This window comes from Vigna unguiculata, chromosome 5, assembly GCF_037176805.1.
Source record: "Vigna unguiculata cultivar grain cowpea cultivar isolate G323 ecotype 2 chromosome 5, ASM3717680v1, whole genome shotgun sequence".
Lineage (NCBI taxonomy): Eukaryota > Viridiplantae > Streptophyta > Magnoliopsida > Fabales > Fabaceae > Vigna > Vigna unguiculata.
The window spans coordinates 23,166,220-23,191,470 of NC_140796.1; the positions used below are offsets into that span (position 1 = coordinate 23,166,220).

At 32.7% G+C, this 25,251-nt stretch overlaps 1 protein-coding gene across 1 annotated transcript; it reads right to left on the reverse strand.

The window, feature by feature from the left end:
• Positions 1 to 19,304: 19,304 nt before the first annotated feature.
• LOC114184139 (MYB-like transcription factor EOBII) lies at positions 19,305 to 23,518 on the reverse strand. Its single transcript, XM_028071395.2, has 3 exons — positions 22,584 to 23,518; positions 22,314 to 22,443; positions 19,305 to 19,887 (listed from the first exon to the last, which is right to left on the reverse strand). The coding sequence occupies exons 1-3, from the start codon at positions 22,720 to 22,722 to the stop codon at positions 19,545 to 19,547; spliced, it is 612 nt and encodes a 203-aa protein (XP_027927196.1). The 5' UTR covers positions 22,723 to 23,518; the 3' UTR covers positions 19,305 to 19,544.
• Positions 23,519 to 25,251: the final 1,733 nt, after the last annotated feature.

Here is a 25,251-nt window from a genome sequence, read left to right on the forward strand (position 1 = left end):
TTAAGGCCCTCTCTTGAGGGTCACAATTAGATCACAAATTGGGGAATCTTTGTGGTACTACGCATAATGCATTTGGTGTCCAAATTAGTATAAAACAACCATACAATTTCTGCAAAAACAAATCAAAGAAAACACAACTTTGCTAAGAGAAATAGTTAGCACTCACACTCACAATAAAATATGGCTCAAGGCTCACTTAAGGTGGAAGCAAAAGAAGGAAGCACTTAAGAAATCAAGTAAACTAAAAGTATACTTTAAACTCCACCTTCTGAGATGCTACCACTACTATAGAAATAATTCGCAAAACCTAATCGCCACAATCTTGAATGAAGGAAAGAAGCAAAGCAAGAAAAGCTAATTAAGAATGCTAAACCAAAATGGAATTGATATTAAACAAGACTTGAAAGAATGCCAAAAATGACAAGCAAACAATTAAAGGCTGAAAAGAAAGGTTGCACAAACAAAATGAACCTAAGAAAGGTACTAGAATGGAAGAGAAATAGAAGGAAATGTGCCCAAGCAAAGGCCATGGTACTCATTGCAAGTTTATGCCAACATGAAGGAATTAAATCCACTTCTAAGAAAATAAAACTTATAGCAATATAGAATACACAATTAAGCCTTTAATCATAGCAACAAAGATCACGAAAAACACTACAAAACAAACACAAAACAACACTGAAAGTGAAATTCTGAAACTGGCTGACCAAGAAAACGGAAATTGTGCCTCAACTTCAGAGATTTATCATATTTTTTGTATTCAACATTTTGAGTGATTATCTTTTGCTCTTTTTCGTCTATTTCCTGTGTAAAAGAGGAAAAAATCAAATTAAAATTTAGACCAACAAATTATTCGGGATAAATCACAAAAAGTAGATGTGCGTGTAGTGAAATCTAGAAAATAGAAATTGGAGCAAATTTTGCTCACTGAAAAATGTAAGATGTTCTATGGAATCCAAGTAGAATGAACTTGATTATGGTCTAGAATCAAGCATGAAACATATAAGAACATCTAGAACTCTCAAAAACACAATTCCAATTGGTGAAATGGAATGAAAATAGTGAGACTGTGCCTTACACATCCACAAACATTACTTTGATGATCTTTGCTATATATCAAGTCGAAGAAAATAGCAAATTAAACGGTAGAAAACATGAAACAAAGCACAAATGAAGCATTGAACATGAGTTAAGACAAAACAAAATATGAGAAACTAAAAATTAAAGAGAATCACCAGATGAAAATGAAGAACACAAGGAATCAATGAAGGAAGTGTTGGAAAATAAAATGGAACTTGAAACACATGTGAACCAATTATCCACGGAGATCTACAATATAAATCAAAGAGGTTCATGTAGTGATCGAGGTTGTACATAACCAAATAAAACATATAAATGTAGTACTCAAGAGTTAACCCAAAGTTGTCTCCTAGTGACCATTATTTTCAATCAAAGGTTCCATATTCAACATAGGGGGAGGATTTGGTTTGGTAGATTTAGATTCAAACACAAAATTAACAAAACATAATTGCAAAATTTTATTAAACAAAATCAACTGAAATTTCACAAATCATAGATTACACAATTAATTGTTCTATCCAATTTCGTCCCATGAAACCCGAAATTAATCAACTAAGCGATAATTAACATGAGTTAAATCTACCATTAAGCAAAGCATACTTCAAGCAATTAACACCCATAGATTAAGAATACTATGAACAACTCATCAATTTCGTGATTATAAGTTGCTTTAGGTGCAGAAATACGAATTTAAGATTAACCATCCATCAATTTTGTGTTTTACCATGAAAATGTGACCTGAAGAAGGGCAAACCATAACAAAATTTCAAAATGAACAACAACCTTTTGGTTTCATTTCAATTGCTTAGCTACACATGGAATTCGAAAATTAACTCAAATAGAAATGAAATTGCATTATAAGAGTAAGGAAAGAGTGAACAAACATGATTTAGATTGAGTGGGATGAAAAACCTAAGTTGGGTGGTGTTCCAATTGTCTCAAATCACCAAAATTAAAAAAACCCTAAGTGGGTGCTATCCTAAAAACGTAAAAACAAAATGGGAAAGAGAGGAGTCTCCAAAACCCTCCTAAAACCCTATAAAACATGTTCCGATATATTTTGTCACTCATATTTACAAAAATGCCACTCAAGACTGTAAAATTACAAAAATGCCACTTTAAGCCTAAAATGTTGGTCCAATGACGTGGACAGCCTATTGACATGGCATAGACGTGGCAATGATTTGGAAATTACGTGACAACTCTCTCTTAACCTTATGATTAGCATCCAAGCTCCAAAATTGCTTCACAAAATACCTAAAAATAATTAGAAATGAAAATTAGACTAATTAATGCCAAATTAATCAAAATTCGAAATAATGGTCCAATGAAGCCCAATTGATGAAAATGCACTAAAAATAGAAAATTAAGTATCAAACATCCATAAAGATAAACACAAAAAGGTAATGGAATAGGGGAAAATAATGACTCATCATGTAGTCTCAAAGATGATCGATTGAAAAGAAGGATAACTTGAACAAGACATGGAAGAAGTGAAGAAACAACATGGAAAATCAAAGAAAACACTAGAAAGGATGGAGAACCTTACTTAAACCCAAGACAATTGGATGAACAAGGCTTGAGTTTGAGTGGCTCTAGATACCACTTGATGAAGCTCCAAGCTCAAATATGGAGAGGAGAAGCTCCACGAGGCAGCGAAAATGAGTGGAGCAAGGTTGGAGGCCCTTGAGTAATGCTATGGGGTATGAAAGTGAAGCTTTAGGAAGGAGACCTATTCTTAGGGAAGGAGGCTAGAGGAGCTAAAAGAGAAGCTTAGTCTAACTTTGACTCTTAAGGCAATTATGTGGAGTGATCTTAACATCATTCAATTACCAAGCAAAGAGTAACCAAATACAAGTGGTGGAGGCCCTCATTTATAGTAGAGAGGTCGGCCAAGATGTAATGCAAATGAATATTGAAATGAAATGCAAGCTTGGCCAAGGCTACAAGAAGTCTCTTAGATCTGTGTGATGCAAGGGATGTAAGGATCATGCCAAGTGTCCTTTCACATGTCTCATGCTTGGCACCATGCGCACATGTGCCTTGAGAACACTCTCGGCCAAGCTTTGCAATTGGGCTTGAATTAGCCCAATTTGAAAACTAATCAACAATGTACATTGGCCAATTATTTTATAAAGCATGGCCTAACATGTGGCCCAAAATTAAAGACTATACTAATGCTTTTACATGAAATCCATCATATTTTGATATCATCTTTAGCCAATGAGAAAAACATTTGAAGGCATTGAGAATTATTGCCATCTTGATGTAAGCCTTCTTGAACATTTATCATTATGCTTCTAGCTATTGGGCCTTTTTGTGGGCTTGGACTTTAGGTGAATGTGGGCCATGTAATGGGCTTGGAGTGGATTCATCAAAGAATGTATATTGATATTTGTTTAGCTTGTTAATTTTATTGGATCATGTTCTTGCTTCATTTAAAGTGTTTAATTCTACATAATTTATAAACTGTCAGTATTTCAGTCTGTTGAATTTGTAAAACCAACACATAGATTTCACTTAAACTGTCAAAATCTGTATAATTTGTGACCTGGTGCATTTTTAATGGATTGACTCTGTATTTTTATGTGTTGATTTCACTTATGGTGATATGGATATGCTCGAATTGATTTTAATTGATTGACCCAATCAAATTATCAATCATGTGACTTTGTTTAGACTATAATAATAACAAATAACAGGTAGTGCATTAGCTAAAAACCAACTTTTCATATTGCATTGATTATAAAGAACTTTAATTGCATGATTTCCAATGAGCATGCATTTGTTGTGAACTGTTTTGAGTGGATAACACATATAATGTTTGGGAAACACATTACTGAATGCTTTGATACCAATTCCAATACATTTAATTGGTTGTGATTCACTATATATTTTATTGAATCCATAATATTTGTGCAAATTAATTAACTAATTTTATTAATCAACACGTTGATTCTTTAAATACATGCATTGCATGCATATTTGCTAGTAAGAGCCATACCTAGATTCACCATGCCTCATAGATAGAGAACAACCCTTTCAGATCAAGAAAACTCCAACCCACCTACCTCGTCATCTCACATTTCCTTGAATCATTGAAGGCTTGAAGCATGGTTTGAAGGGCGTGAAGATATGATCCAAACCTTCTTGATTGAAATCACTAGGAAGCAAATGATCATTCCTAAAGTGTTGCGTATGTCATGGTTGAAGGTAGAGAACTTTGGAACTTTAGAGCAACACCTCAAGTCTAAAAAATTAAAGACTTTTGTTGAAATTTTAGGCAAAATCTATCGGGACTTGGTGAAGGTCTTCTATGCCAACCATATGTTCAGCAATGACATCCTAAAATCAAGTGTCAAGGGTGTTGATATGGAAATCACGAGACAGACATGGAAGGATGTGGTTGGCCTAAGGCAAAGGTTTGTGCAAGTTCACAAGGGTGAAACAACTATAGTGTATGAATTCAACAAGATCCAATATTTCAACGAATGTGTGCGCAATCAAGGTGAGCAAACTCGCAATTTCCATGTGGGAAAACTTCGTGTGGAGGAAAGGTTGCTAGCCATGGTGGTGACCAAGATTATTAGGGGAGCAATCTTTCAACCTTAAATGAAGATGACTTGGTGGTGATGTATTGCATCCAAAATGGTGTGGTAGTTGATTGGACATACACCATCCGTTACCATATGTTAAAGGCCAAAAGGCTAACTGATTTCAAGTTGCCATATGTGGTTCTCATCTTCTAGTTCATTGAGCATTTTGGTGTTGATGTGGAATGAGAGCTTGAGGAGTCTACTAGGTTGTTGAACCATGACTCTACACTCAATGTGCATAAGATGGGATTCTCCAAGATAGGCAACACATGGTTGGTTGAAGGAGAGCAAGCTGCAAACATTGAAGTTGGAGCCAATGATCATGAAGCGGGCACAAGTAGAGTAAAAAAAGGAGAAGATGATCCACAACCCATGGCCATTGAGATCTATCATCCTCATGAGAACACTGGACCTGCATATTCCTAGTTTGAAAGGATGGTTCTCAACCAATTTCAAGATTTGAACTGTCACAAAATGCACACCATGCATATTGCACAACAAGGTTCCAAGACTTGGATGACCAACTCCATAATGTTCATGACCTCCTCTCTAATGTCTATAATAGAGACAATCCCAGGGATGAGTGAAGGGGATGGTTAACTGGTCATGCATTTCATGTTGTTGTTGCATTTGTGTGTTTGTCTATTTGTTCCAGTATTTTAATCTATTGTTTTTTTATTTCAATCGATTGATTATATCAGTCTCAACTTTATATTGTACTTTTAATTTCTGTTTTGTTTCTACAATGTTTGTATCCACTATCAGTTGCCTTGATTGTCTCCTATGTTACTACTTTAATGAAAATTTTACTCTTTCCAAAATGATATGTGCATTACTTTAATTTGATGAATCCAAAGGGGGAGAAAAATGAGTAAAGTTGAAAATTATGTAGAGTTGAGTTAAAAATGAGTAAAATTGGAAAGCTTGAAATTTAAACCTACTGGAACCTAATAATATAGCTAATTGATCTTGAAATCTGAAACTAAGTCACATTATTAGTGATAGGGGGAGCATATGCATATGTGATATGTATGTATGCTTGTGTGTTTTCGCTTGGATATGTGTTTGTATATTGGTATATTGTATGTAAAATATTTTTCATGTCTCTCTATGGATCTTAGCTCATCAATTCAATTTGAGGGCGTTGGTTTCACCAAATCAGGGGGAGATTGTTGGCACAAGTAAGCTTGAAGCAAAGATTTGATAAAGCCAAGTGCATGAAGATCACATGTGATTAATGAAGTTTGATGAAAATCCACTTGAAGATTATGTTTCTATTGTATTAAATTTGTAAATGATGTGTTAAATGTAATGATTACATGTTACATCATGTTAGTAGTCTTGTTAGTCTTAGTGTGTCCTTTTTAATCTGTTAAAATGTGTTTTAATAGGTTAAAGTGTTTGTTGTATATAGTTTCTAGTATGAATGCATTCAATCAATTGAATTGTTTTTCAATCGACTGATTTCACTTAAGTCAAGTGAAATCAAAAAATTGTACAAAAAATTCAACCGATTGATTTCACTTAAGACCAGACTACATAAGTTTTCTTTTCGAGAGCAAAGGTACGATTATGAGTTTATGAGTGCGAAAACTTGTCATTCATCACTAGAAAACTCTCCCTCTCTGAATTACATAGCTACAAGGTGAAGATTGAAGATCTTGATTGATCTTTGAGGTTAGCTTGAAGAACTTGTGTATGGCTGGCTAGAGAGAGCCACCATTAGGTTTTGTAGTTCTTGTGCCTCTGCTTGTTTACCTGATGTGATTCGAGGTTTGTGAGTGTGATTCTTGTAGGGTTGTAGTGTAATCTTGGTGTGTTTCTTTGTTCAAAAGTGTAATCTTAGTGAATTATTTGTAAAACTTTTTAATATAGTGGAAACTAGGCTCAGGTTGTCCTGATAAACTGGATGTAGCTTTGTGATTGAGTGAACCAGTATAAAAATAATTGTTCCATTCTCTTCCCTTCATCTCACTAACTTTAATTTACTTTAAAAACTCAAGAAAACCAAGTAAATCATTATTTGTTGAATTTGAATGTGTTTCTATCTAATCTGATCATGCATACCTATTAGGAATATTTTTTTGGAACAAGTATTGTGTGTAAAAGTTTGTTTTTTGAGTTAAACCTATGAATTCTACATTCTGCATAATTTTCCAGGATTTTAGCCAACTGATTTGAAATTTTAATCAATTGATTCATAGGCTCAAGAACAAATTAATTTGCTATTTTATTTGTTGACCAATTGAAAATGTATTGTTCTGCAGTTTTGCATTTGAATTTTGTGGTCTATTTGATTCAATCCAAAGGGTATAAGCTTTCAAAAAAGTTTTAAATAGCCAATTCAACCCCCCTTCTTAGCTTAAATCTCCATTTCATATCTAACATCTATGACAAAATCGAGCTTGTTACAAAAGATGTGAGTGTAGGAGACAAAAATAGAAATATATTGTTCATTTTTATTCACTTTGAATGGAATCATGAAACCCAATCTCGGTGAATCTTTTCTCTTATACTTTTTTAAATAAAGTTCATTGTGTCTATTGTGCAAATTTCTGATTAATTCTTTATTTTATTCTGAATTTAGTCTTTTTTATACACCAAAATATTTTAATATTCTCTTACCCTTGATCAGTAACCAACCAATTATTTTAAACTCATTAGTCTTTGAAAGAAACCATATCTGGACTTGTCACTATATTACTTATACAATTTGTTACACTTGCCATTTCGTAACATCAATTTAGGGATACAACAAGCAAGTCAATAATTATGGTGTGTGTGTGTGTGTGGGATAATTTGAGTGGTAAAAGAAAATGATGAAATAATGGAAGGGATAGAGAATTGAGAATGGAAAATGCATGAACTACTAAATGAGAGATAATATATAATCTCTAAAGGTTTCTAAAAGGATGAAAATTAGAATGCACATAAATTGTTTGATGAAAATCCTATAAGAAATCCTAGTGCAATGAAGGTGTTTGATAAAATGTTTATGAGGATGGGGATGGAATTATGGAATGCAAAGCTACAGAACAGATTATATAACTAAATGTAATGAGAATCAATGTTCAAATCTGTAAAAAAAAATGTCCCTAATATGAACTTAAAACTCAAAAACATCAAACTATGAACACATGAAGATGGATGCATGATTCAAAAATGTAAAATTCGATGCGTTAATGGCTAATTAGTAGTAGGATATGAATTGTAATAATTATATATGCACACGAGCATATAACGGAACACACAATTGAATCTAACACTAGTCAAATCTAAAATCCCAATTGTAAACCATAACAAAACTGTCAAACTACAACTCACCATAGCATTGACCAGATTCATGGAAGATTAGTGAGCATAGAAAAACACAATTCAACAAAGAAAACGCATGGAAAAAGGAATCACGAATGAAACAATAGCAAATCCTAAAATGAACATCAAATAAGTTTTTGTTCACATGAACCAAATTATGCTTTTGATTCTCCAATAGCTACTTTGCGCATCTGTAGTGTAATTGTGGCAACTATGTGCTCACTAAGTCAAGGTATTGGCTATGCATTTACCATAACTCAACATTTTATAAAAACTTAATCAAATTCATATTGAACATGAGGAAAATACGATTTGTAAAAGAAAACTTACATAGTTGAAACATATTTGGACAAAAATTGGAAGTGACTAAACGATAAATTATTGGAAACAAGTGAACAACAATGTGAATTACAGAAATCACCAAAGATGATCTTAATACACAACCTATGTCTCACTTTGGAGTTCAAAGATTCATCCAACAAGAGTAAAAATCAAGAATATCTAAAGTCAATTATTTTTATCTGGCTATGTAGCCCAGAAATCTTTGTAGGATCCATTGAACCAGCCACACAATGACGACCTCTACAGAACGTGCCTCTAGCTCTCCATACTTCAATCCTCTCTAAGATTTCTTTCTGTCTACACAAGTTTTTTCTTCCTCAGCTCCCTTAATTCTAGTACAATATTTATTTCCATCTATCTTCTGACCTAATCTACTAGTTATTACAGGTTGCTTTCACCCCTTCTGACAAGTTAATCCTAATGTTGATGCTTCCTCTTGGTTCAATATCATGTCAGGTTCAGCAAGTTGCAGGTTCAGCAGGTGCTTCTATCCTTATTGATTGGCTGTGATGGGTTGCCACAACTCTTCAACTTTTCTTCAGTCATAATACATCAAGTCTAGCTTGCTGGTGCAATCCAAATTAGGTGTATAATGGTCTCGGTTAACATCCTATTTAGTGCAACCTTCACCTTCAATTTCAAGTGACCTTGTCTCATTTAAATGTACCTGCAAAACCATCAACAACTGAATGTTTTTTTGAAAGATAATTATTTGTTGTTGTACTTATTGACTAATGAACTAAGACAATGTACTTCTAAATATATTAAGGTAAATGCTACCTAAAACTAAAAAATAAAAAATGAAGTCTACTTGTAACTAATGATGGAAAGCAATTAAAGGCTAACTAGAAATGACAATTAAAAATATTATTCTAATTTTTAAAATAGAATATAAAAGCAATTATTCAAAATCTATTTACATGAATTGAAACTACCCTATTCTATTAGTAACCAGTTACTTAAACTACTCTAGTTAAGGTTAAAACATAACTAAGATTAATCTAGGGCTACTGAAGCTAAGAAAATCTAGGACATTCTCATATACTCTATATTTTCACTAAAATAGGCTAAAAGCTAGTAATTAAAAGAAAATGTAACTCAAAGCTTGGCTATCTAATCAACACTAGACCTAAAATACAAAGAATCACTGCAACTAGGCCTTAAAGAATTGATTTTTAGCATGAAAAACTTGACCACCTTGCCAAAGTATACTTAATAGTAAGAGATACCTTAGAACTCTATATTGTAATTATGATGGCAATGCTAAAATCTTACGCACCCTGCCACCAAAGCGGAGAGTACAAGATACAACTCTAAAGGCTTCTAAACACCTTGAGAAAATGTCTTTCGAAGAACTTGTTGGAATTCTTATTGTTCATGAGCATATTCTATAAGGTGATGAGAAGAAGTCAAAGGCATACAACTTCTCTCCTAAAACCTAGGAAATGAAAACTAAACTAAAGTGGATTGAAAAAGGATAATTGAAGAAGAAACTCTGTATAAGTTGAAGACGTTTTTACTCATGTTTTTTAGAAAGGGTTAAACTCGTTATACCTAAAGAGATTCATAATCTAGAGAGGTTTATACTTGTGTACTTGGAGAGGTTGAAACTCTTGTAACCCAGAAAGGGTGATATTCATTATTGATCAAAGTTATTGATTAGTGGAGTTCTTAAGTGGGTTGCTCAAGTGGAGGTGAAAAAGTATAAATCTCTTATGTGCATCTTCTCTATCCCTACACTTTTACATTTAATCAATTAATTTGTTTATAGTTGTATACTTATGTGCATAGATTTTTTAATTTGTTTTCAGGTTCTATTCATCCCTCCTTTTAGAGCCATATCATACCAACATGGTGCCCGTCATTAGCGAACCTTTGTGTCACCCCCTGGCCATCTCCTCCTCGACACACATCACCGATGACCCTCCGCGTCATCGACTCGCATCATAGCAAACCTTTTTCATCATCGACATTCATTACTAGTGAGCAAGGATGGAAAAAATACCAATGTGCACGAGTATCTACGGATAAAATCCATAACGGATAGTTAATTCACGGGTAGCAGGAAGTAAGTAGTAGGTATTTTAATACTCGTTTATGAACAGGTCGAGTGTAGGTATCATACTATTCGTACCTACAAGTATCTATTATTCTCAAAAAATTAAAATTTAATTTATATTTTATTAAGTTAAATTTAATTAAAATTAAAATTGTATTTATATTTATTAATTAAATTAAATTTATATTTTATTAGATTAAATTTAAATTTAAATTTATTTAAATTTATTTTATTTTTTTAATTTATATTTTTATTGTAATTTTATTTAAATTTTACTTTTAAAAATCATATAAGCTATGCTTATAATTTTCTTTTCTTGAATGCATTAAAGGTGTGGATGTTATTATATGTTGTTATGCGTGTGGTTCATAAAAAAGATGTTGTAGATGATATGGTTTGGAGTGTTGGGTTGAAACTTTGAGGTGGTGAGGTCGAACCTTGGCTAGTGTAAAACGAATAGAAATATTGGTTTTCCTTTTGGTAGTTTTGTGGTGCGCTTAAGAAGGTAAAAAGTTGACGCAGATTCATTTTATCTAGACAAAAGGGAGAGAAAAAGGTTGGATTAGAACATAAGGTTTCATGTGGATACATGTTGAAGTTTGATTATGAGATGCTGAAAAGTAATTTTATTAGAGAATTTTAGGAGATGAATTTGTTTTGGTATTGTGAAGTACATTTTGGGATTCTTAAGGTAAGGGGTGCTAAACCATTTTCTTTATATTATGTAATTGTGTGTAAAGAAATGATTGTAAATTGATTTATGAAATGAAGTAATTGTGAAATGCATCTTTGGGTTACACTTGTGTTGTAAGGGGTGTTAAGCCTTGTTCTCATTGTTTTGTGTTTATGTGTCAAGAAATATGAGTAGTTGAAATATGGAATTATAAGGGAGACAAATTTTTCATGTTCTTCTTATGGATGGAAGATTTGTTGTTTAATGGTGGGGTTAAGATGTTTAATTTAGTTACTTTATGTTGGTATCGCGCAGCGGAATGTTTGAGCGTGCGGACAAAACCAAGAGGGGGTGAATTGGTTTTTAAGTAATAAAATTAATACTTTGAAATTTTTCCAAAATTTATCAATTAAATCAATAATTAATTTCGTTAAACACAATAATAGATGAAGTAAAGAGATAGAGAAGAAGATCGAACACAAGTATTTATACTGGTTCGGATCAAAAGACCCTACGTCCAGTTGTTAATCTCTCAAAAACGAGATTAACTAAATCACTAACAAGTAACAGATTTACAATCAGATATTAAGAGTGTAAGGAAAGAAAACACCTCTTTTAAATCACACAAGAGATGAACACCTTTCTCTGAATCATACAGAGAACCTTGACCTTAGCTTTCCTAGCAACAACAGCAGCACTCAATCTCCTAGAACACCTCTCAGGAAAAGTTATCGCTCTACCCACACTAGGTTTTTCAAAGCTTCTATTGAGAACACTCAGAGAACTATTTTGCAGTCACAGCACTAGTACTCTAGCTTCTCAAAAAGGTAAGTGAGAAGTAACTCTGAGGTTCCTTAAATAGGGGTTCCAGAAATTAGGTCAAAAAGCTGAACAGTCGCTCCCAACTGACCAGGATAATCGATTATCACTAGTGATAATCGATTATTCATGAAAAACAAATTTTTGAGCAGATAATCGATTATCAAAGGTGATAATCGATTATTCCAGTGCTTTCTTGAAAAAATTGGTTCAGCTCAGGATAATCGATTATTCTAAGTGATAATCGATTATCATTTTGATTTTTCGAGAAATACCAGAATTTTCTTGTACAATACTGATTCTAACTAATATAATTACATTTTACAAGATAGCTTTAAACATAACAACATATGGTCTTCATATTGTCTTCCAGATGGCTTTCAGGCTTCTTTTATCATCATCAAAATCTTGCTTCAGCATTTAGATTTGTATTGCTTTTACCAACACTCACTAGTGTAGGGAAGAGATTCTACCGCGGTTATTTTGGCTTTTTGGCTTCGGTTTTACACCCGAGGCATATGCTGGCGAGGTAAAAAAGATATGTTTATGCCTCGGTTATGAACCGAGGCATATGCGAGGGTTACTGCCTCGGTTCTAGAGGGAACCGAGGCCTAATGTGCATCGTAAATTTAAAAAAAAGTATTTTCTGACCCAATAACAGCATCACACGTAGCCATGATCCTTGTAAACACACATACACCAACCACAATGTGCCACATCATCATCTTCAACCTTCTCCCAAATCAAAAACCCTAGCCACCATTCAAACCCTAAATGCCGCTAGTGTGTCGTCACTGCCATCTTCGACCACCGCATCACGCCGGAACAACTTCACGACGTCTTTATTCATCTCGTCGGCGACGTAGAACAACCTCTTTTCACCACCATATCTGAACGAAAAATGTGAAACATCCAACAGCTAACCATCGTGAGCCAAATCACGACTTTGACACACACATCAATGTTTGAAACCCATTGGATATTTTTACGATTTGAAAAAGGAGAAGCACATACCTACAAGCAAGATTGAATGACGACAATGGAGGCGGCTTCGCAACCTCTGCGACGACAACAATGGAGGAGGCCTGCGCGACGAAGCAAGGCTGTTCAACGGCGGACCGGTGGTGGAGAGACGAAACTGCAGCTACATGGAAGATGGAACCTTTGTGTTCTACAACAATGGCGTTCGCAAATGGAAGAAAAAATGTTGTCGCTACTCCACGCGAAGAAGATGCACAGTGGCGCGATTTCGTTTAAACCCTAAGAAGGCTTATTGCCTCGGTTGATTTTAAACCGAGGCATAAACATCTATCTACCTCGGTTATATGTGACTTGAGGCATATTCCACTTGAAAAGCAATCAAATATGCCTCGGTTAAAATAGACCCGAGGCATAAACATCTATCTGCCTCGGTTAAATATGACCCGAGGCATAAAAGTCTGCCACCAGTTTAAAAATATCAATGCAGTGGGAAAAATAAAAAATTTAGGGGGTTTATGCCTCGGTTCTAAATACAACCGAGGCATAAAAGTTCGAAAATTTACAAAAGTGCCACCATGTCTTCATATACCTCGTTTGCAGGTGAACCGAGGCATATAGAGTGCTGTAAAAAACCCATTATGCACTAGTGACTTTAATCTTTGGTTTGTTGAATCAATGGTTAGATTAGGGATTTTGATCTTCATCTTGCTACCATGTGAATTTATTTAAGGTTAGAGCAATGGTTGTAAATGGAACTTTGTTTCCTTTAGAGTGTTAATTATGGTTGAAATAAGCATGATTTGATAATGGGTTTTTGGATGTGGCTATGGAATTTTGTGAAGTGCAGGGTCTTTGGAGGTAAGTTTATTAGAAATTTATTTTAAAATAGTTGATTGAATGAATTTGTCATTTAGAAAAGAGGAGGTGAAATGTTGTATGAAATAAAATTTCTTTTTGATTGCTCTTTAGCATATGAGAAATCCATGGTGTAATAGAAATTGGAGATATTTCCTTGTGGTGATGAAATTATGGCTTGTGTTGGAGTAGCATGATTTGGTTAAATTTGGGGTCTTAGGTAAAGTTCGTGGAGTGAGTATGGTTCCAATGTGTACTATTAATTTGGGTTCGGGTGTAGTAAAATTGTAAGTGTTTATTAAGAATTCATGAGTTGTCTAAATGCTTGGGTGAATTTTTGTTTCTGGTGTGACTATTGCATCTTCAAAGCCAAATCTATAGGTTGTGGAAAAATCCATTGGTCACTTATGAAACTTGTTGTTTTGTTGTTGCGGTTTGTTTTTTTAACATGGTGTTGTTGCTGGTTTAAAAGTGTTGCTGGTTCTGTATTATTTGGTGCAGAATTTGTGGGTGGGTTGTATGTTAAAATTAAAATAATGCTTGGATGCTAATGATGTATGGTTAATCTTATGATGAAGTGACATGATATGATGTAATTGCATAATGAGTTGAGGTATGTTTGATCTTGTGATGAGACGTTGTATGTATGTGTATAAATATGTGATGGGACAGTATGAATTCTCTGATAATTGTAAATCTAGGATGGTTCTTTTACCCAAAAGGCTTTGTCGAGTTAGGGTAAAAGGCTTTCTTTTTGCCATAACTCTTTGGCATAAGCTTAGCAAGAGTGCTCTTACCTAAGGTTTTTTTCCAGCAGGTAGTGTTGTTGTTTATGAGTCTATGGAAAGCAAGAGAAACACCTTTTCCAAGAGCCATTGTTGCACAACAAAGGTAGTGTGGTGGGTTATGAGAGAATGTCATATCGTTGGATATTACTTGGTAATATGTTAATGATTACATGTTTTGGGTGTGGGAACATGTGATGGGTGGTTATCTTGGTTGAATTATGCATATGTTGGGATAATGCAAGGTGAGTTATATGTGGTAATATATTGTTGTATGATGTGTTTACAGTCGAATTTCCTACCAACAAAAGTATCCATCAATAAATTAAAATGTAAAATTCGTAAAAAAATAGTCAATAAGTTAGAATTTACCAACAGATTTATGGCATTCCTAATATTTTGGCAGTAATTAGTGAATTGTATTAGATATATAAGACATCAGGATGTAGTGGCCTTCCTTCTCTTTAAGTGTTTATGATAAGTTGCAGAAATCTTAAGTTTATGTACATACAATGTGTTCTATTTTAAGAGTGTGTAAAGATTCTTAAGCTGTAGACTAATTTTTTTATATAAAATTTGATAGAGTAAGTCGCTTTTGAATAAAATTTATTGGATAAAATAAGATAATGATATTGTTTTCTTTGGTGTGCCTACATGGTCCAACAAATATGCTAAAGAGCACAGGCTAACAAGGCCCATATATTTGTTGGCTTAGTTAGTGTATATTAACAGAATATATGGTCAAATACCGGTAGTTGGATTATATTCCATATATCCCTTAATATAATATATCAACAAAATATATGATATATTTGATTGGTTTATATTATCTTTATTATATTGTGACGTCGGTAAGTTTTTATTATTATTGGTATTCCAAATTTTACAACTAATTTCCTAAAGGCCTAGAAACCCTATAAAGACATGTCATTCTTCGAGGGAATGAGACACACTTTCCCATACTCACTAACACACTTATATAAATCCAAAACTCTTTTACTAACTTGAGCGTTGAAGAGTCTTTTGCAAGCAGATCTTCCCTTGTGTTTTGACCCTTAAAAGCAATTTTCAGGAGTCAACAAGTCACTTAGATCTTGTCACCATCAAAAGGTGGACATTCCAAATCATGGTAAGAACACTTGGGAATTGTATATTGTTATATGCAGGTGATACGATTATGAATGGAGAAAAACTGAAAACAAAAATTTAAAGGAAAAGAATACTTATTTATTATGTTAGGTTTATAAATATCTCTAGTAGTAAGTCCAACTTGATATGATAGGTGTTTATAAACCTATCATAGTAAGTTCGACTTATTATGTAAGTTCTACGAATATTTGTCATTGTAAGTTCAACTTATTATATCAGATTTAGGAATAGGAGTTATCATAAGTCACTTACTATGACATGTCTATGATATATGTCATATTAAGTTACACTTATCATGTCAATTCTACGAATACATATCATATTAAATTGGACTTATTATATCAGATATTTTGATATATGTCATGTAAATTGGACTTATTATGTCAGGTCTTTATAACTGACATAATGTAAACATTTTATGTCATCCATATATATATATAATTTGATATTTGGTTAAGATATCTTACAACGGTGTGAGGACTTTGGTTACCAAACCTTGCTTTACATTGAATAGTACAGTGATGACTTATAGGCTTGCCAGCTAGGGTCTGAGTTGTTTTATACCATCCCCACTCCCCGTTCTCAGTTTTGATTGCTTTATTTTTCACTGTTTATTTGATTCACGGGCAAATAATGGGGGTAACTATGTCAGTTACCTAGCTCTTTTTATTTATCAAAAGTAAGAACGCTGGTCAGCTACTTAACTCGATCACAACTCAAACTAATTATACTTTTTTGAGAAACTTTTATTTACAGCTTATTTTAGTTTATCTTATGACATATAAGTACATGTTGGTTATTTAAACATATTTTCAGCTCTTTCTTACAAATAAGGAATAGTTCATGCTAAAAAATAATTTATTCTTCATTTAAGGATGTACGTGCAAATAGAATTTTACGTAGCAGTTCGTATTTTGAGTACTAGGCTTTTCCTTAGTATTAATACATCTATAAAGCTTCATGTTACTCCTTCCAAGATATGAAAGATATAGGACACTGCAATTAAATTAAATTAAATGGAATGACAATTCAAAATGTACAGAAATAAAATTTTGGCACATTTTTAATTCACTAATGTTTTTTTTTTCATTTTTCTCTTTCGTTTGTATCATATATCTTTTTCTCTTCTTCTTATAAATCCTCTTTTATTAACACTCTTGAAAATAAAGGTTAATAAAGAAAGTGAAAAGAAAGCAATATTTTCAACAAATGCAAAATGTGGTATATAAAAAGTGACATGAAACAACTATCAAAGTTAGAAAAAGAAAAACATCATAAAGAAGAGAACTGAAAGGGAAGGATGATTCCACTAAAATAGCTAGAAGTATTGATTAAAGGGTAACTTTTTTTCAGACATGTTCATGGGTCTGAAATGGGTGGAATATGAGAAGAAAAAATAGTACGAAAACTCTGAGAAAAGAATGAGAATTAGAGATCTAACGGTTGATCAAATAGAAGGAGAAAAATATTGATGGATATACAAAGTATTTAAAGATATGCAAGAAAAAAAGTGAAGGTTAAAACTGACCAGTACAATAAAGTGAGGGATATAAGCATCTTCATTAAAGAATAATCCCCTCCTTGAAGTATAACTGGTCATTTTTACTCGACTTTTCTCTATTATTATTTTTTTTCACTCAGAAAATTTAAATTCGAGACTTTACTAAATAATAATAATAAAAATAGTACAAGATACACCCTTTATATAAGAAACAAACAAATATATTTTATAGTCTCTTTCACTCTACTTTCACAGGGATGAGGATTTTAGCTTTTATTTTAATTTAACAGACGTTCTGAATTTATCTTGAAATTACTTATTTTATTAATATCTATACAGAAACTTGTACTTGTTATTGGATAAAAGAAGTTTTTTTTTTCATTATTTATGGTAAATCTATTAATGATGAGCTATCTCATTTTCCCATATGCAAGTGGATGTATGTATGGGGTAAATATTTCTTGAATCATGTGCAGAGTTAGGAACATCTTCATTTTTTTTTTCTTCTGCTGTTGTAATTTTTCCATAAATTTCGACCGACGAAAGGTTTTGAAAAAAGTGTATTGATAATAGTTTCGTTACCGCTAAAAGAAAGCTGAGGGCATTGTTAAAAGGAAAAAGAAAGTTGTATTAGCATGTAAAACAATGCGTTTGGTCATGAGTTTTAGTGTTTTCTCTGATAACTGTTTAAAACTGATTCTTTAACCAATGTCTTGAAAAGTTTGAGTTATAAACAGCTACAAGTGTGGATAAACTAATTTACGATTTGGTGAACTGGTTTTGTAGTTTTGAGAAGATGGAGTAAAGAGAATATAAGAAGAAAATGGAGATGAGAGATAGAATGTGTTTGTATCATTGTTCAAAATTATGACTGGCTCCTTTGTTCAATTCTATCACGTTTTGTTCAAGTGGCCGACCTACCACGTGAATGATCCTTATCACATCACGTGCGAGTTTTCTTTTGGGAGTTGAAATTGAATTTTGCACATATAACATGTGACTAAATTGAACGAGTGGCTGATAGATGCTGTATGTTCCTTTTCGCATCGCGTAGGCACAAAGTTAAAGCCTACAAGCAATTGTCCTTGTTTCCTTAATGGGACATGGCACAATCCCAGGACTAGTCTCTTAGTCATCCTCTCAGCCCTCTTTGTCCGAATAAGTGTTGGAAGCTAAACTAAAGTTGAAGTTTGGTACGCCGTGAATGCTCTTACTCTACTGTCCTCACTGGCCTAACTTGGTGCTCACAACATGACAAACTCTTTCAGTTTCAATTACCTCATAGCTTATGCGTTTGAACAATGCCATCATCAAAAACTATCACTGCCTATCATAAATCAGAACCAACCACTGTTAGCTACTAATCAACGTCGCAACAGATGCATTAGCTGCCAAAATGACCTAAAAAGGGAGAACTTACGCGTATTCGTGTTTTCTTAATCGCAAAGGATGTGGTGATGGGATGAATTTATGAGGCCCATGTGAAATACCAATGCATCATGGACAAGAGTTAGGTTTCCGTCGGTCTTTAAAACGTTGCATGGCTATGCACAAGAATGGGTAATAAGAAAAAGGAACTTCAATTGTTAACAAACATAGCTATGGTTGCTATTCTGTGACCACGCGTCAACATGTTGTGGCTTTAGTTAGGTAATGTGCATATATATATATATATATATATATATATATATATATATATATATATATATATATATATGAGGATTTTTTCTTTTTCCCAATGTAAATGCAAGTTCATGCCCATACTTGTCTGGCTGTCTTTCCGTTTATATGAAGGTGAGTTTGACACTACTATCTTACCATCCCAAACACATCTTACGCTCGGGCTGCTACATAACCTACAGGGCTAAAACATTTTTGTTAAAATTTTAGAGCTTAATAAGAAAGAGAAGAAAGAACAGTTTACCAACATGGTGAATGTATGATGTTCATAACCACCTGATTACAGATGTTTGATCTATATATACCTGTAAGAACATGATATTTTATTTTATTTTTTTCTGAAAACCCTCTATAAAATAATTGAAAGTAGTAATTTTACAGACAAACAGACAATGAAGGAAACTAGAGAGAGAAGCCGGCCACTGGGAATATATTAGACGTCGGAAAGTTTGAGGTTGTGAAGCATATCTAATGCACAAAGCATCTCATTTGATATAAAAAGCATGCAGATACAGTTTAATATAAGATCTCGTATATATTACAGCACATAACTAATTAGATTCTGACATATATAGTTGTACGAAAAAGCAAACATCCAACTACTTTATATATAAACAAACCTAATGATATATGTTTTGAGCAGGAGATATTCCAGCTTTATGGAACTTAATTAAGCACTTAGTTTATGTTTATAATATTTATTATTTATTTAATCCCCGTTGAGTAACTGCATTGACCAGATATCCTCCATGCTCCAATAATTGTTGTTGTTGTCATTGGTACAACAACTGGATTGATCAGGAATATTGGGAAACTGAGTAGAAAATGGCTCTAACATTCCTTGGTAACAGGGTGAAGAGTAGGTCTCCATGGGCTCAGCCATGGTGGACACTTGGCTAGTGCTAGCTTGATGGTCATTTATCTCAGAATTAGAATTACTCTGTTGCTGAAAGTTCTCGGCTTGCTTGATGTGCTTCTGAATCCTGGTCCTCCAGTAGTTTTTTATCTCATTATCAGTCCTTCCTGGTAGATGCTTGGCAATTTTTGACCACCTGCATTGGTGAATGATTTATTTCTAGAAGACAGTGTCATGTAACTCAATAGTACCCTACTGGTTTTTTAACGCTTTTCGCTGTAAAAATTTTAAAATTTTTGGAACCTCGAAAACATTTTAATATCATGCCAAAGAAAATACTTTGTACTTTAATCACACCAAACAAGAGGATAAGAATTTGCTTTTTCCTTAAAAACTTTGTTGCCTTTCATAAGTATGGTTGTCTTCATGACAGTAAGCGGAGAAGCAGAAGGAAAACCTAGAATGCTACTCGGTTGTAGAAATGCGTTGTGGAAAAGAGGGCACACGAGTGTGCATGAGTGAGAGTGAGTTAAAACATCTGTTTAATTTGCTTTAAAGTTAAAGCATTAAATGAAAATGCAATTAAAAACTGCCTATATATATGACTGCCACAGCTTTTATTGATTAACTAAAAAGTGGCAACACCTATATTAAATACGGTTGTGAGTCTGATGGAAGCCATGTTCCATGGCTGAGAATCATTGTGACGTTATCTTGGACTCACACTTATAAATCGACCAGTGTTGAGGTACGTAAGATGCTAAATTTCCTTTGCTGTATGAAGATAATTCCCTTGCTTTGTAGCAAGGGCTCTCTAAGAACAGAAAATCAGGTTTCTCAAAGCATGCCTCAGGTAGAGACTAGAGAGAGTATGGTTCAATCCAAACGTCTCCTATTCTCTTTTCCATCCATATCCCTTCATACATACACGCATATACATACGCACGCATACAAATTTTCTAGCAACTCTTAATCGCGTCACCTTCGTTTCTTGTAATAATTTGCGTCATTAACTTGTTGCACTATAAACTCATCTTGCTTATTTCAAAAAACGGCACGTCTCAATGCGCGCCTCACTAATAATACTATTCACTAGTAAATATCTAATATTTGAAAACATAGTTAGTTAGGTTAAATATTTTGTTTTCCACTTTTATTGTTATTGCTTCATCATTTGTTTTCTTGGTTGAGAGGCAATTTCGATACTGAGAAAGCAAGGATGGTGCTAACTAGTTTTTATATGCACTATGTAAGTATATCCTCGGTTTATATATGCACTATGTAAGTCTATCTTCAAGGGGAGGCTCTAAAATTTACAAGGACACCTGCCCTTGTTAAGAAGAGCCAAAAGTGTATGGTTTGGGTCTATTTTCACTCAAACTCTCTTTCATCCGAACTAGAAAGCTATAAAGATATGCGCACTTCCATGAGTTCAACCTAAAGTGGAAGGTCCTCTTGTCCAACTTATTTACTCCTCGCTCTAAGCCTTATAGAAATAGTCATTTGTAAAACTAGATGCCGCTTTGCAAAATTAAAACACCTTTACATATACTTATTATATATGCTACTAACCACTATTTACAAACAACTTCTAATACCATCTATTTCTTCTTTGAGGTAATCTCTTTTATCTTTACTACTCATCTGCAATTCATCCCCCTTTTCCAACCTTCACATATTTTACTATCTTATGTCCAAAACCCTTACGTCATCTATTTTTTTTATTCATTCGTTTTTAATACAATATATATGGCTTTTCTCCTAATTAAAATGGCTACTTTATTCATCATCTACTTTAGATTTATCATTAAAAAAACGATCATCCTTTAGATTTTTCATCATCGAAAATAAACATAAAGAATCTTCCACGCGGCTAATTCACCTGCAACTCTTACACGCATAATTAGACAAAAATAAATCATACTTTTTACATGATTATGAGATAATTTGACCCAAATTGAAACCCTCCTCCAATTAACAGAGTTGATGAAAAATTAAAATAAAAGCACAGAATTGAAGATCAAGTGGAGAAGAAGAACGTTAGTGTTGATTAATTGGTGGTGATTACTGTTAGATCTAAAGGACCTCTCTCCCGCCAGAGATATGCATACATATATAGGAGAGAGGGGGAGCTAGGGCGAAGATTAATGCAACAGTAAGGATTGATGCATAATATGTACCCTTCAAAGGAAAACAAAAACAGTCCAATTCTTGGATTTGGAGGCAATCGAACACAATGATTTTGAAGGCTCTAAAAAAAATTAAATACAGATTTTATCAAAGATATATATATATTTGTGGAAAAAAGTTCTACAAACCCGCATGTGTTTAAACCTTTCCCTTGGCTAGAGTTTTCTCCCCGACTACACTCCCTCGATCCCCCTCAAATATAGTCTTCCAAGACTATTGGTACTCATGGGCCTTCTAGTTCGATTGCCTCCAAACCAAATACTACAACTTAAAAGACAGCAAAAAAACTTCTTTAATGGTTAGAAAATAAACAAGGGTTTACAAAAATATATAATTTCTGGGAAAAATATAATTTATGGGAAATAAAAAAAGATCTTGGTTTCCTTTGACAATTTTCATCATATTAATTAACAAAATATGTTAAAAATTTACCTGTTTCCCCACTTTGCGTGAAGCTCCATGATCAAAAGTTGTTCCTCGGGTGTAATATTCCCTCTTCTAACATCAGGACGGAGGTAGTTTAGCCACCTAAGTCGGCAACTCTTTCCAGTACGTTTAAGACCTGTTATATCAAGGATAATCATCAATAATTTTCTCCCACCCTTAGGTTTAAGTTTGAATGAAAAAAAAATACGAGAAAAAAATTATAAAAATATAATACTCAAAGAATAATAAAAGTTGAAGAACAAAAAATATGCTTACCAGCAGCTTTGGCCAAAGAGTTCCAAACACCTTCCCCATGGTTCGAAATATAGTTGATCAAGATCAAATCTTCTTCCATTGTCCATGGCCCTTTTCTCACTTCAGGATCTTGAGACGTATTGCACTGTTTTTTATCCATTATTATTATTTTTTTTTTTTGTTTGTGATAGAGAGAAAGGTGGGGTGGGGAAGAGGGAGAAAGAGAAATACCGATAACTTAATAATGGGGGTTGGAGTGCTTAAATAGAGGCAAGAATAAATAATGTGTTAATTTTAATGAAATTTTCTATTAGGGTTAACTAGATTTTACGTACCTAACTGTGTTTATCATGTTAACACATGCATGCATGACTATGTTTTTAGTTTCCTTTGGCAAAACTAAAGCTTAATAGAATAGTGTCACTACGTACTCTTAAGTCACGCACATGCACTAGATCATATCAGGTGTCTATACGCATTTTTTTTTTTATCAAAACACGAGAGGAGTGAGATATTTCATTAATATCTTTAGCCCTGTGCTAGAAAACGATTAGTGCAGTTTAGGGATTGTAGTACAAAGAAAAGAACATAATAAACTGGAAAATTTCCAAGTTATCTATCACCATGATTACATCATCCCATACCAACAAAAAGTTGGCCCCCGAGCCCATTTTAAAATATATTTCTTCAAAACCTTTGCCCTAAAACGGAATCCAATACCATGCAAACTATGAAAATAAGTATTGGAATTGTGGTTATGTTATAAACCCTAAAATCTGACCCACCACACTTCATCTCTACACTGCATATTTGAAAAGTACAATACGGTATCGATGAGTTTACCCATGAGTATTTGAAGTAAAAAAGTTTATTTCGGATTGTTCAAATTGACCTATTGAACAAAAGTAAAGTTGCCAACTCTACAAATTTGAAGAAGATATTTTATAAAGACCATTATATATTCACCACAATTTCATATACCGAATTTTTTTGCATTCTAAAAAACATTGTAGTATAGTTTCTTCCTTTAAATTAATTAATAAAATTTACTCCAACAAATAAAGATTTATACACCGTGCATATTTCTCAGATATTAACAAATAAATTATTATTTTTTTATTTCGTTCTTTAATTCTTTTGAACCTGTTCTGGTTTTAGTAACCTGGTTCTTATACTTTAAATTAACATTAAGATTCAACTTAGATTCAACTTATGTTTTTAAACTATTCTTCACTAGAGCTGTTTATATATCAAGGACAATAACTGCGAAAATATAGAATTAAGGATAAATATTTTTTAATCTTAAACTTTTGTGAAATAAAAATTTATTCCTATCTCAAATTTTGATACGGTCATCAAACTTTAAAATTGAATAGTTTTCTTAACTCAATTGTAGTAATGTGTGAAATGGTGTTTCATGCAAATATTTAAATTATTTATACTTTTTAATATATTTCAGTTTAAATGTCCGCCTAAGACTTTATTTAAATGTAAAAAAAAATATATCTATTAAATTTTAAATTGAAAATTAAAATATTTCAAAATTTAAGATAAATAAAATCTCCAATTTTGTATCAAGAGGGATTACAAACATATTATTTAACCCTAAAAGTGAATAGGTTTTAGTACATGCGTTCACACCCAGCCCTAGGTCCTTGGCCGAATTATCTTTCAATAAACTTAAAAGCTCGTTATATATATATATATATATATATATATATATATATATATATATATATATATATATATATATATATATATATATATCACCCACTTGAAAAAAAATATATATTTTTTAATGAGTTTAGTGAAATATTTGGACCATTTTTTTCATACAAACTTTTACAATAAAAGAATAAGAAAGTAAATGAACTCTTGGTAACAAATTTAGTTTAAGAACAAATCCAAATAAAGATGTAAATAAATGATAGGGAACTTGTATCTTAACATTAATGTCTTCCTTTACAGCTAATTTCATGAGGAATTTAATGTTATTTTCTTATACTGAAATTGACGGTCTCGTTGAAAATGAAGAGGCATTAGGTTTTAGGGTTGCATGTTACATGTTTTAACTTTTAGAATACTAAAATATTTCTGTAAATTATATAAGTCAACTTTTACACATTAATTTATGTACGACTAATACTATACTTTTTTTCATATTTTTCTTTTCTATATGTACTTTGGAAAAAAATTGTTCATGATATATATCCTTAATTTTTTGCTATCTAAACTAATATATATATATATATATATATATATATATATATATATATATATATATATATATATATATATATATATATATCCTGAAAACATCAAACCAATCAACAAAATGTGATCTCAATTTAGTAACTCTAAACTAATATGACCAGTATTGTTTATCGGGGCAACCAAACACTTCAATACATTGAGTGGTACAACATGATACGCGGTTGCAACAACAGACCAACAACAAGAAGCAGATGTGATAGAGATATTTTGGATTATAACTCGATTAACACTATAACAAATAAAACTACACTATAAAGTTATGGTTTCTTTTGATAGATAATTCAAACCTAGGTTTTCCTATTAATTTTGTGATTTTAATCTTATTACTTAATTTCCTTTTGTAATTTTAGTTCAATTGACAATTTACAACTTTATTTATTTTTTATTTTATTCTAATTAAATCACTAAAAAAACT